Source organism: Fusarium phalaenopsidis, assembly GCF_050370095.1.
Source record: "Fusarium phalaenopsidis strain FUZ10S chromosome Unknown contig_32278, whole genome shotgun sequence".
Taxonomy (NCBI): domain Eukaryota; kingdom Fungi; phylum Ascomycota; class Sordariomycetes; order Hypocreales; family Nectriaceae; genus Fusarium; species Fusarium phalaenopsidis.
The window spans coordinates 2,171,560-2,185,821 of NW_028145417.1; the positions used below are offsets into that span (position 1 = coordinate 2,171,560).

The following is a 14,262-nucleotide window of genomic DNA, read 5'->3' on the forward strand; positions in this document are numbered from 1 at the left end:
GATGTAGTAGATGATTTACACGGATGAATGAATTGATGCTGAATTGATTGCCTCTTCCTTTCCCTCCCAGCTTCTTTCTTATACCTCAAGTCTACGGTCGACATCCGGCCGAACCCATTACTCTTCAAACCTATTTCTAAGCCTTCGCTATCAATGAATTCGTCATTCATTCATCCTACGGACAAGTTGAAGGCAATAACACGGAGGTTTTGATACAGAGTGGGGGCTTTGAGGCTCGCTAACTCGAGCGCGCGGAGGCCGAAGCGGACGAAGAGGAGCTACCCTGTAAATGAAGCATCGCTATTGGACAGACGAGACTTGTGTTTCATTTTGCTCGCATTCTCGAGTCCGAGGGTTTTGTGTAACGTATGATAAGCATGCGGCGCAGACAAGCATGCGGCGCACTTTTCTTAACCTTTAAGACGGAATTAAAGATAAAAACATAATAAAGCATCTAATTAATTTAATTCAATTACTATCTTCTTCCCTAGACTACTTAGCAATAATCTAGCATATTCTTCTATTATGCCCGGCCTTACCGCATTTCCCATAATAGCCTTCCTTTAGTCGCGCTTACCTACCTCGACCACTATTTCTCGATAATTTACCCTATATTTATATATTAATATCTATCTAATTAATTACTTTCCTTGCCTTATCTATAGTTATTTTCCCTCTATCTTATAACTAGGTTTTTTTTGCTCTGCGCTATTTACTTAGGGCCTTATTTAACTATTAAAGGGTCTAGACCTTAGACTCTATTAAGGTTATCTTATATATTATTGCCTTTATTTCCTTAGTTAATAACTTAAGAGCCTTAAGAATAGACTCTAGAGAGCTACTTTAATACCTTTTAATTTATCTTTTAAGGTATTTAGACTAAGAGCTAGCCTTAAGGATTATCTTTAGGGTCTTTAAGACCTAAGGGTTAGGCTAGTTATCTTCCTCCTTAGGAGGCATTAAGGTCTATAGCTAGATATTAAGCTTTAATATAATACTTTTAGGGTTTAAAGGAATAAGCTTAGTTCCTTTAAAACCCCTCTTAATATTATTTTATATTATAATACCTTAGTAGGTAATATAAAAGGCTAAGAAGAACTTAGTCTTTAAAATATAAGTAATAAAGTATCTAATTAAATACTTAATTTTCTAATTATTGAATTGGGGCTCGGGCGAGCCTGTTAGTCACGTGCTTGAATACGTGACCACTTGATCAAAAGAGGCATCTTCCGCCGCAGCTCTTAGCTAGCCATCCTTTTCATCTTTACCTTCTAATTTACCTCTTTTTCAACTGCTTATTAAGCAGCCCTCGCAGCCTCAATTGGCTGTGGGTGGTCTGTGTGTTGTGTTGTTGTTCCTCCACAGTTAAATTATATATTATTTTTAGCGGCTTAAAGTACTTAATATTAAGAAGCTAAAATAAGTAAGATAAATAAGGTAATATATAAAGTATAATTTAACTGTGGAGGAACAACAACACAACACACAGACCACCCACAGCCAATTGAGGCTGCGAGGGCTGCTTAATAAGCAGTTGAAAAAGAGGTAAATTAGAAGGTAAAGATGAAAAGGATGGCTAGCTAAGAGCTGCGGCGGAAGATGCCTCTTTTGATCAAGTGGTCACGTGTTTAAGCACGTGACTAACAGGCTCGCCCGAGCCCCAATTCATACCTCCCCCCGTGGCCGCCGCTTGCCCTCAAGCGCCAAGGGCCACGGAAAAACAGAAAAAGCGGGCTCGGAGCCTTCTGATTGGCCCAATCAGCTTGCAAAACAACCCAAAAATAACCCCCCCCACGGGGGTTAAAAAAATCGCAGCCCCGGAAAGCCAGTTATGAATAGCCTCAAGGCCCGAAGCCGGTCTCAAGGGCTCAAAAGGCAAGTCACAGTGTGGCCCAATGGCTCGGCTGCGCACACAAAACCCTAGGCCAATTGATCAACTGATCCATCAAGTGACCCAGCCAGCTAGGGCTCTCAAAGCTCTGAAAAACCCGGCTTTTGCCTCCCTGTTGCTAGCCTTGCAACCATCCGGCTCGCAAGGTCACAGCTTGGCTCGGAAGCTCAGCCACACACACAAATTGCCTAGCTGGCTGGTCAATTGATCCATCAATTGACCTAACCGGCCGGGGCTCTCAAAGCTCTGAGAACGCTGCTTCGCCTCCCCTGTTGCCGGCCTTCAAAGCCCACTTGGCTCGCAAGGTCACAGCTTGGCTCAGAGGTTCAGCTGCATACCTAATTTGCTAGGCCAATTGATCAATCAGTCCATCGAGTGACCTAACCAAGCAAAGCTCTCAAAGCTTCTCAAATCTTAAAGCTCTCAAACCCCTCAAAAGCGGCTGCTTTACCTCCCCGGCTGCTAGCGTTGCAGCCATCCGGCTTACAAGGTCACAGCTTGGCTCAGAGGCTCAGCTGCACACACAAATTGCTAGCCCAATTGATCAACCGATCCATCAAGTGACTCAACTGGCTAGGCTCTCGAGGCTCTCAAGGCTCTGAAAAACGCAGCTTTGCCTCCCCTGTTGCTGGCCTTCGACGCACACTTGGCTCGCAAGGTCACAGCCTGGCTCGGAAGCTCACTGACACACATAAATCCCTTAGCCAGCTGATCAATTTATCCAATCATTGACCCAGCTGACCAAGGCTCTCAAAGCTCTGAAAAACACAGCTTCGCCTCCCCTGTTGCTAGCCTTCAAAGCCTTTAGCTTGCAAGGTCATAGCTTGGCTCAGAGGTTCAGCAGCACACACGAATTGCCTAGTCAACTGATCAATTAATCCATTAATTGACCTCTTCAAAGCTGCTCGCCTCCCCTGTTGCTAGCCTTTGAAGCCCACTTGGCTCACAAGGTCATAGCTAGCTAGGCTCGGAAGCTCACAGCCGGGCTCTCTCGCACACACACACCAATTGCAGCTCTCAAAGCTGCCCAAAAGAGGCAATTCGACCAGAAAAGGAAGTCGCTTGCAGCTTCGGATAGCTGCCAAAGGTGGCTAAATTGAAGAAGGAAGAAAGGAAGCTTCAAAGGAAGAAAAGGAAGAAAAGCAGGCTGCCGGCTGGCTGCGAAGATCAGCTATAGCGGCAATTTCCTAGCTAGCTGATCAATTGAGCCAGCGATAGCCGGAAGCTCCTTCGGCTGCAGCTGTGACGGAAGCTTCGTAGCTGCCGTAGGTCGGTCTTTGCAGCTTCTTGTCGTGACGAAGGAAGGTATCGGCATGGCTCCAAGGGTCATCTTCAGCAGCAATTTCCTAGCCAATTCATCAATCAAGCCATCAAGTGACTTTAATAACTAAGCCTCGCAAGCCTGACTGACCAAGGCACCTTCGGCCTTCGTGCCGGTCGGCATCGCCCGCCACAGCTCTCTGCTGCCCAGCTAGCCTTGGCTATGAAGATAAATTGCAGTAGCAATTTCTTAGTCATTTGATCTCTCGACCCATTGATCAATTGCAAGGCAAGGGCTTTTGCGGCTGCCTTTGACGGAAGGTTCAAAGCCCGGCTGCAAAGTCGGCTGCCAAAGTCAGCTGCCAAAGTCAGCTGCCAAAGTCGGCTGCAACTGGCTTGCTTGCCAAAGGAAGAAAAAGGCCAACCAGCCAAAGTCACAGCTTGGCTGCAGGGGTCAATTTTGGCTGCAATTCCCCTAGCCAATTGACTGATCGGGCCAGAAAGTGACCTAGCAGCCTTCGCGGAGGACAGCTGCAAGGAAGGATAATTCATCGCGGCACCTATGGCCACAGAAGGAAGGAAGGTCGGCTGCAGCTGCTGAAGTTGCTGAAAAGGAAGAAGCTAATTGGCTGACGAAGGCTTCTGCCGGGTCGGAAGCAGCTTTTGTTCGTAGCTGCCGTTGAGGAAGTCGGGCCCCGTGGCGAAGGTAGCAGCTTGGGCTCGTCAATCGGCCATAGTAGCTTTTCCTTAGCTAATTGATCAATTGATCCATCGATTGACCAACAGCAAAAGAGGCTCTTTTGAGGTGCCGGCTGCAGCCAAAGGAAGAAAGTCGAAAAAGGAAGGAATTCGCAACCCAATGAAAGGGGCCACCAAGCAAGGAAGAAGAAGCTGCCGAAGAAGAAGCCGGCTGCCGTGGCAAGGCTCTAGACGAGAAAGTCGCCTCATGGCCTCAAGGGTCAATTTTGGCTGTGAGCCCCTTATTCAATTGATCAATCAATCCATTGAGTGACTTCTTGATAAAGAGGCTTGCAAGGCTGTAATTGAAGAAGCCCGAAGGTCGAAGGTTGAAGGTCTCGTCGCAAGGCAAGGCCCGGCAACGAAGGAAGGTCTGGCGCAATAAGTCCGCTTGCAGCTACCGCGAGAAGTCATAATATGGCTGCCTTAATCAATTGCGCAGCTAATTTGGCTGGCCAATTGAGGCATCGATCCATTGAATGACTGCGAAGTTCAGGGCCTTCGTGACGGTCGGTGCAGGCGGCGGCGAGAGCTTCAATTGAGGGAGGGAAATTGCGTGGGTCCATAGCTCGTCGGGGCAGCTTAGAAGTGCCTCTCTGATCGTCTAAAATGAGGAGGCTATTCCCGATCGGGCTAGGCTGTTTCTTATCCGACCAATCAGAGATTTGTCCTGTGTGGGGGCACCATTTTAACTGTGGAGGAACAACAACACAACACACAGACCACCCACAGCCAATTGAGGCTGCGAGGGCTGCTTAATAAGCAGTTGAAAAAGAGGTAAATTAGAAGGTAAAGATGAAAAGGATGGCTAGCTAAGAGCTGCGGCGGAAGATGCCTCTTTTGATCAAGTGGTCACGTGTTCAAGCACGTGACTAACAGGCTCGCCCGAGCCCCAATTCAATAATAATTTTATTCTCTTTATAATATTACTTAAAGTTAATTAAATAATAACTTTTATGCCTATTAAGAATTAAAAGATAATAGTAATTATTTAATTATAACATATATAATAAGCGAGTAGAACAGACAAGCGAGTAAAATAAAAATCCCTTAATTAATATTATCTCTATTTAATCAATTAATTCCTAACCACCCAGTATATCACAGTTAAATAAAGAAGCTAATATCTTTCTTACTCTTTAAGCCCTTCAAAATAACCCAAAATTATCTCTCTAACGCGCCGCAAAGATCTATAAAGTTGGTCCTACGATGCTATGGCGCCGGCAGCAGGGCATTCTTTCTCCACGCGATACTATACCAAAGTCACGGAAACTATCTGATCTAGAGGAATAGATCATTATTCAGTTCATTCTCGACCTAGATTCGCGAGGATTTCCCCCGCGACTACGTGGTATTGAAGAAATAGCTAATTAATTGCTCGCCGACCGCGACGCGCCACCCATCGGCAAGCGCTAGGCTTCTAACTTCGTTAAGCGATACTAAGAGCTTAAGATGCATTTTTTTCATAAATATAACTATTAGAGAGCTAAATGCGAAGATCTAGCTATTATTCGCGATTAGTTTAGGCTCGTAGAGAATATAATCGCGAAATATAGTATTACCTTAGGTGATATCTATAACTTTGATGAGACTGGCTTTATAATAGGCCTGATTCAGAGCGGAATGGTCGTCATAGGCGCAGAAAGGCGTAGAAGACCGAAATTAGTGCAGCCTAGAGACCGGGAATGGGTTACAGTCATTCAGGCGATCAATGCGGAAGGCCAGGCTATCCAGCCGTTCATCATGGTTACGGGCCAATATCACCTCGCTAATTAGTACCAAGAAAGCAACCTCCCGGGCGATTGGGCTATTGCGACGTCTCAAAATGGCTGGACCGATAACGAGATAGGTCTCGAGTGGCTAAAGCACTTTAATCAGCACATAACCAACCGATTAACTAGTCCCTATCGTCTTCTAATCCTCGATGGGTATAAAAGCCACCACTCGGCCGACTTTAAGATATATTGCGAGGAGAATAACATCATCACGCTTTATATGCCGCCTTATTCATCTTATCTATTTTAGCCTCTTGACATCGGGTGCTTTGGGCTACTTAAAAAGGCTTATGGTCGAGAAATAGAGTATCTAATTAAATGCTCTATAACCTACGTTTCAAAGACTAAGTTCTTTCCGGCCTTTTATGCCGCATATTAAGCCATTATGATAAAAAGAAATATTAAGGGAGGTTTTAAAGGAGCTAGGCTTATTTCTCTTGACCCGGAAAGTATACTCTCAAAGCTTAATATGCAGCTATAGACTCTAACGCCGGTTAAGGAGGGGGCTAAACCCTTTACCTATTAGGTCTTAAGGACCCTAAAGACCGTGCTTAAGGCTAGATCTTAGTCTAAATATCTTAAAAGATAAATTAAAAGGCATTAAAGTAGTTCCCTAGAGTTAATCCTTAAAGCCCTAAGGTCTCTTAAGAAAGGGATAAAGGCAATTATATATTAGGTTGCCTTATTAGCTACTAAGAATAAAGACCTTCGGGAGGCAAATAAGATACTTAGTCAGCGCTAGAGGGCAAAAAGAACCTAGCTATAAAAAAGAGGGGTTATAACGGTAAAGGAAGGAAGGCAGGTAATTAATCAAATAGATATTAATACATAGGTAGTGGCTAAATTATCGCGGAGTAGTGGTTAAGGAAGGTTAGCGCGACTAAGGGTTTAGCATTATAGTATCTATAATAAGCCTAGCTATAATATAAGGACCTATTAAGTAGTAATTAAGATATCTAGGGAAGAGTATAATAATAAGTTTTAATTAATTAGATAATTTATTATATTTTTATAATAATTTTTATTTTAAAGGTTAAGAAAAGTATTTTACTTACTTATTTATTTTACTTACTTATTATATATATTATACTTATATAATAATTAAAGTGCTTTAATTACTTAATATTAGTCTTATTATTAGTCTAATTATTATAAGTTATTATAATAACTTAATTACCTAGGAGGTTACTTTCTTAATATTAATAAGAGAGGTAATATTAGCCTATAACTATAATAAATAGCTAGATTACCTACCCTTTAGCATTAATTACCTAGATAATTATAACTTATTTCTAATTCCTAGGCTAAATTAATTTCAGGTTTTTATATCTTTTTATACCTATAATAATTATTTTACTTATAATTATACTTATTATAAAGCTAGTCTTATTAAAGTTATAAATATTAATAAAAGTAATATTATATTTTATAATTATATTTATTATAATATATATAATAAGTAAGTATATTAAATAAGTAAGTATATTAAAAATCTCTACCTTAAAGATAGAAATTATTATAAAAATACTATAAACTATTTAATTAATTAAAACTACTTATTATACTCTTCCCCTAATATCTTAATTATTACCTAATAGGTCCTTATATTATAGCTAGGCTTATTATAGATACCATAATGCCAAACACCTAATCACACTAACCTCCTTTAACCACTACTTCTCGATAATTTAGCTACTACCTACGCATTAATATCCATCTAATTAATTACTTGCCTTCCTTCCTCTACTATTATTACCCCTCTTTTCTATAGTTAGGTTCTTTTTGCCCTCTGGCGCTGGCTTAGTATCTTATTTGCCTCTTAAAGGTCTTTATTCTCAGCGGTTAATAAGGCTACCTAATATATAACTGCCTTTATCCCCTTTGCAAGAGACTATAGAGCTTCTAAAATTAACTCTGGGGAGCTACTCTAATGCCTTCTAATTCATCTTTCGAGGTATTCAGACTAAGATCTAGCCTCAAGCACGGTCTTTGGGGTCCTTAAGGCCCAAGGGGTCAACGGTTCAGCTGCCTCCTCAACCGGCGTTGGCGTACGTAGCTACATATCAAGCTTTAAGATTATATTTTCCGCATTAAGAGGAATAAGCCCAGCTCCTCTAAAAGCCCCCTTAATATTTCATTTTATCATAGTGGCTTAAAATGCAGCGTAGAAGGCTAGAAAGAACTTAGTTTTTAAAACATAGGTTATAGAGTATCTAATTAGACGCTTTATTTCTTAACTATAAGTACTCTTAAGCACGCTAAAGCACCTAATATTAAGGGGCTAAAGTAAATAAGAGGAATAAGGTAATATATAAAGCCTAATAATCTTATTCTCCTTATAATATCTCTTAAATTCAATAGAGTAATAACTTTTATAGCTATTAAGGATTAAGAGATAATAGATACTAATTAATTGATTAGTTATGCACCGGTTAAAGTGCTTAAGCCACTTAAGACCGGTCTTATTATTAGTCTAGCTATTTTAGGTCATCGCAATAGCCTAATCGCCCAGGAGGTTACTTTCTCGGTACTAGTTAGCGAGATGATATTGGCCCGCACCGATGATAAACGGCGGGATCAGCTAGCCTTCCGCATTAATCGCCTAAATAACCATAATCCATTCTCGGTTTCTAGGCTACACTGCTTTTAGCTTTTCACGCCTTTCTATGCCTATGACGACTATTCCGCTTATAATCATGCCCATAAGAAAGCCAGTCTCGTTAATATTATAGATATCATCTAATTAGATGCTATACTTCGCGATTATATTCGCCATAAGCTAAAACTAATCGCAGATAATAGTTAGATCTTCGCACTTAGCTCTCTAGTAGTTATATTTATGAAAAAAACGCGTCTTAAGGTCTAGGTATTACTTAACGAAGTTTAAAGCCCAGCGCACGCTAACTAGTAATGCATCGCGGTCGGCAAGCAATTAATCAGCCATTTCTTTTACACCACGTAGCCAGGGGGGAAATCCTCGCGAATCTAGGTCAAGAATAAACTAAATAATGATCTATTCCTCTAGATCTAATAGTTTGCGTGATTTCGGGATAATATCGCGTTGAGATTGTATGCCATTGTGCCGACGATGTAAGGCATAGTAGTTAACCTAGTAGAGCCTTGTAGTTTATTATAGTTTTAAATCTAGGTTATTTTAAAGGGCCTAAAGTGCAAGAAGTAATCTAGCTTCTTTATTTAATTAAGATATCTCTAGTTATAAGGAATTAATTAATCAAATGGTGATGATATTAGATAAGGGATTTTTAGTGCACTCGCTTGTCTAGTGCACTCGCTTATCATATATGTTAAGTATAAACTAATTATAAATAATAATTAGATCTTTATATTTAGCCTTCTAATAATTATACTTATAAAAGAAATATATCTTAAGGTCTAGATGCCGCTTAATAAAGTTAAAAGCCTATTACTTGCCGATAAGTAATATATCGCGGTCAATAAGTAGTCGGTTTGCTATTTCTTTAATACCACGTAGTCATAGGGGAAAGCCTCGCAAATCTAGGTCGAGGATAAATTAAACTATAATCTCTTCCTCTAGATTAGATAGCTTACGTGATTTAGGGATCTAATTGACTTGAGATTAAATGCTATTCCGTCGGCGACGGAGCCTTTGCTCCTTGATCTTATAGATTGTTGCAGCACGTCGGATACTTAGTTTCGGGTCATTTTGAAGGGCAAGAAGGGCAAGAAGCGTTCTTGCCTCTATATTTGATTGTGGCATCCTAAATAGTTGAGAATCAATTGATCAGATGAAAGGAGGAGAAGTTGAGGGATTTTTGCGCCGCATGCTTGTCTGCGCCGCATGCTTATCATATACGTTATTTATTCATTGATTGTATAAATATACATATGAACGATTACTAAGGCGTTGATGTGCCAATTCTTCAGTGTGCTCACTTTTGCTGCAAAACAAACCAATTTGGTAATTGCAATTTAGAGCTGAATGTCGACTCGACCCTTTTAGTGACACATGCAGAAACACAGCCTTTAACCGCTCAAGGTGCTGACCGGGGTAAAAAAGAAAAGGTCAGCGCATATGCATGAACAAGGCCGCGGCCGATCCCAGAACGCAGAGGCCACATTAAGAGGTTCTTTTGCGTTTTGACTGGATTTAAATACGACGGGTCAACATCTCTCGGATCATGTTTATGCTTCCAGCTGCGTTCCCTGACGAATCAGGCTAGGCTTACACTACATTCCTGCGGTACCAGGTCATCCCATCTCGTGAAACAAAAGGCTTCTTTCCAGCTGAGGAAGCTCGTTTCATGGTGAGATTTCAGGGCTACCATCCATCAACCACATTATTCCTACGTTACAAACAAAAACAGGAGATTGATATATTCTCGTCCCATCAGATCGCCAAGTCTAGAAGGTAGTAGATCAAAAACAGGCTGAATATTGCGACCGTACAGTAACCACCCCCCTCTTCCCGCTGATGGGCTTCTAGATCCCGATGGATCCCATCCTTGGCGTAAGCCCGGCTGAGCCATCTCTATTAAAGATTGGACAGACACTGACCGCCCACTGCATAAACGTGATGCCCTGAATGGATCGTCGTCTAGGGACAGGGGAGAGTGGATGCGACGTAAGGCTGAGCTGAAACATACAGGATGAAATGGGCGGCTTTTAATAAAGCTGCGCCCCGATGATCCGTTCCTCGTGTTAAATAAGACCAGAGGGCCTCGTTTTTGTCGAGAATCTGTTCTTCAATAATTCAGCTTCATCTGTGGTTGCTTGTAAACATGCCTTCTCTTCGAAACACGCTGCTGGCGTCCCTCCTCGCCGCGTCCGTCTCTGGACGCGACGTCCCGGCCAATGTCAAGAGCTTCAAGGACAGCATCATCAAGCAGGGCTCTTGCAAGAGCACTCTAGCTACTGGCTTCTACAGCAGCGATGGTGATTCTGGCAGTATGTACCTCTTGCAAGATTCTCACACATAGACTGACCACTCCAGCCTACTCGTACTGCGGCGACCACGTCAAGGACTACAACGTCATCTACCTCCAGGGCAAGAACGGCAAGCTCGTCAACATGGACATTGATTGCGATGGCATCCAGGGCAGCCCCGCCGACGACGGCCGCTGCGGTTCTTCTGGTGATACACAGTCCGTCACCTCGTTCCAGTGGGTTCTCGAGTCGTACGGCACGTCGCAGAAGGACCTTGACGCCAACATCCACCCGTACATCGTCTTTGGTAACGAGGGCACCAAGTCTGGCTGGAAGACTTTTGACCCTGAGAAGCATGGTATCAAGCCTCTTAGTGTCATGGCTGTCGTGTGCGGCAACAAGATGGTGAGTCTCCCTCTGAGGAAAACAAGATATCAGCTTACAGTACCTAGTTCTACGGCATCTGGGGTGATGAAAACGGCGACGACGGCGACTATCCCATGGTCGGAGAGGCGTCCATCTCGCTCGCCACGGCCTGCTTCGGCAAGTCGATGAACGGAAACTTTGGCCACGGCGAGGACGACGTCCTCTACATCGCCTTCCCCGGCAGCGACGCCGTCCCCGGAGCCAAGGGCGCCAAGTGGACGGCCAAGAACTTTGACGAGTTCCAGTCCAGCATCACCACCCTGGGTGACAAGCTGATCAAGCGTATCGGAAGCTCCAGTGGTGGTGGCGGTACTACTCCCCCTCCTACCTGCTCCTGGCCTGGTCACTGCCAAGGTATGTTGTACCTGTAACTGGAAGAGAAGTTATTCTGACACGACGATAGGTGCTGCTTGCAAGACTCTCGATGACTGCTCCGACGACCTCATCTGCACCAACGGAAAGTGCTCGCCTCCATGAAGGTCATCTGGAGCAACCAAAACCAAGACTGGATGTAAAGTGCACCACTGAGTCGAGCTGAATAAGCTTGGCACGTCAAGAAAGGGCACGTTACTGACGGTGTTTGTAGTACGGTTGTTCCAGAGAGGCAGCGCATTTCTACACATTGCGCGTATTCTCATGTAGAACAGGATCTTTGTACATATTTCTCATGTCCTTGTATATAATCTTTTGACTTGAGAAATCATAAATACACTCGGCGAATTGTACATTTGCTTTCGTCGTATCCAACAGGCCCCATGTTTATGCCGTGCCCTTTTTTGTTTAATTTTATTCACAAGATCAACATGTAACTCTATGCACCAACCATGATGATTCTTCCCTCGGTCACTGGAGCGATGCATCGCGTCCAATCGACTGTGATGTCGAGAGGATCGCAGACGCTCGCCTTGACGCCGGCCTTGAGAACCCACTTTGCCCAGTACTTGCGCATAATGAGGATCTCAAAGTCGAGTCTGACGGCTGCAGGATCATCATGCTCTTCCTCTTCGGGCTCCTTCTCTTTCTCCTTCTCCTCCTCTACCTCTTCATCGCCGTCATTCTCATTATGAGGCCTAACATTGATGCTGAACCGCCTCTTGAGGAACCGACCCCAAGGATCCTTGGCGGCAGGCTTCTCGGTCTTTTCCTCCTCTGGCAGCTTCTCGGCTAGCGAGGTGAGGCTGGGAAAGTCGACGTTGAAAGAAGTTTTTACGGGGGACATGGGGGTCTCGCAGCGCTCGGCTACGTTGACCCAGTGCTGGGCCAGGTTCTTCCACTTGCCCACAGTGAGGAGGCCCATGAAGTACTGTCGGAGCATGGCTGAGATGAGGATACCGTTTTCCTCCTCGATGATCTCTTCGCACTCGCCGCCCTCGGACTTGACCAGCAGACTGGTGAACCCATCTATCACATCGTCAGTATGTTGTAGCTACTCAATGTGAGTCGAATCTTACCCTTTCCACGTCCCATGTAGCCTCTAGTGCACAGAACATAGAGTCTCTCTGGATCGTATGGCTCCCCGCAGATATCCGCCCAGAGCACCCTGTTCCCCCTCGGCCGCGAGGGATCAAACTCGAAGCGAATGTTGGACACCTGGGGGAACCTGCCCTCGAGCGCCGGATACATGGACACGCTGTTCTCGAGCGCGTCAAAGATGGCCTGCCCCGTGACGCGGAGCAGCACGACGGGATCCTCGAACGGGAAGCACGTCGTGATGTCCTTGATGCGGATGGCTCCCGGGGGGTAGATCTGGTCGCCGCGGATGGTTCCCGAGGCCATGATGGTGCAGTCGGCGTTGTGGTGCTGTCTCATGACGTCGCAGACAAAGTTGCCAATGTTGGATTCTCTGGTGCGGACGGTGCTGAATCGCGCGTCGAGGGGAGTGGCTGTCCATCCAACAGGCTTGGCCAGAGACTGGTTCAGCTTGGATGTGAGTTCATCAACTAGCTCCAGAGTAGGTTGATCCTCCTCGATGGAGGACGTGATGTCCCGTCGCCAAATGTCAAAGTCCCATTTCGTAGGGTCATCAGGCTTTTTCCGAGCCTCGATGTAGCTCAGGTTCTTAAAGTCAGTTCCAGAACGCAGCACATGAGTTCCGTTGATAAAATTGTGAGCATAGTAGTGATCATGGCCTCCGAGGATAATGTCAATGAGGCCCTCAGTCTGTTGGGCCAACTTATCATCGTTGGGCTCTCGCTGGTGGCTCAGGCAAATGATGATCTCTGCGCCCTGCTCCCTCAGCTGCGGCACGAGCTCCTTGGCCACGGCCGTGGCGGACCGGTATTCGAGGTTAGGCGGAAGACTGTTGATGGTCTCGAGCCACTCACGCTCTCCCAGCCCGATGAGACCAACCTTGATGCCGTTGGAGGTGGTGAGCATGTGCGTCTTCTTGGCGTTTCCAAGAGGAATCTCCTCGCCGAGGTCCGGGTCGATGACGTTGGCGAGGAGCCAGGGGAAGTTGCACTGGCTCGAGAGGTTCTCATACTGCTTGACGCCAAAGTCAAAGTCGTGGTTCTATAGAGGGTGGTCAGTTGTCGGGTCGGTCAAGGGTGGTATGACTTACCCACCCCTACACAAGCACAGTCCGTTCCAATCATATTAAGCACCGGAACCATGTGTTGACCTGAGCCTAGGTTAGCAAGCCATCCATGCTTGGCGAGGGCATATATGAGTCTTGGCTTCCTCCTCCTAGTATATAGACTTTAGAAGCAGCCCAACTCACCCTTTGTAACTGTGCTCTCCAGACTAGGGTTGAACACGTCTCCCGAAAAGAGGGTCAGCACCTTGGGCTGGTCCTCATACTGCTCTCCATTCTGGTACTCGCGGCACACGTTGATGAACCTAGGCAGGCCGCCCACAGGCTCGGCGCTGGAAGGGTCGAGGTGATAGACGTCGTTGTAGTGGAGGATCCTCAGCTCAGGCGGCGAGTCGGCCTTGCCATCATCACCAACTCTGCCAGAGGCAAAGGTGACCTGTGGTTCGGAGGTGACTTCAGCCATGGTTGATCTCTTGTTCACTCTTTCTCAGTCTCGTCTTTCTTTCTTCCTCTCAGAGGAAACTCAAAACCTTCTTTCGAGAAACCTTCAAGAGAATGGGATGATGACAGGAGCAAGCCTCTCACTTGGAGGCGCAGCTTTCTCGTCGACCCAAAACAAAGCGCTAACGGGCCATCATGCAGGCTCCGTCTCCAGTCTTTGCTCCCGTCAGCTCACGTGACGCAACAGGAAGCATGAAAATGTTAATTTGTGTTGCCAGTTGATTTGTCCCCCC

At 45.0% G+C, this 14,262-nt stretch overlaps 2 protein-coding genes across 2 annotated transcripts; one reads left to right on the plus strand and one right to left on the minus strand.

Moving 5' to 3' along the window:
- Positions 1-10,424: 10,424 nt before the first annotated feature.
- LRP88_01300 (fungal chitosanase of glycosyl hydrolase group 75-domain-containing protein) lies at positions 10,425-11,472 on the plus strand (the record flags this gene model as incomplete). The annotated part of the gene is made up of 4 exons (XM_083237990.1): positions 10,425-10,578; positions 10,637-10,974; positions 11,022-11,349; positions 11,399-11,472. The coding sequence occupies 4 exons, from the start codon at positions 10,425-10,427 to the stop codon at positions 11,470-11,472; spliced, it is 894 nt and encodes a 297-aa protein (XP_083106495.1).
- Positions 11,473-11,806: 334 nt separating this feature from the next.
- Positions 11,807-13,991, minus strand: LRP88_01301 (Metallo-dependent phosphatase-like protein; the record flags this gene model as incomplete). Its single annotated transcript, XM_083237991.1, has 4 exons — positions 11,807-12,396; positions 12,447-13,506; positions 13,560-13,615; positions 13,715-13,991. The coding sequence occupies 4 exons, from the start codon at positions 13,989-13,991 to the stop codon at positions 11,807-11,809; spliced, it is 1,983 nt and encodes a 660-aa protein (XP_083106496.1).
- Positions 13,992-14,262: the final 271 nt, after the last annotated feature.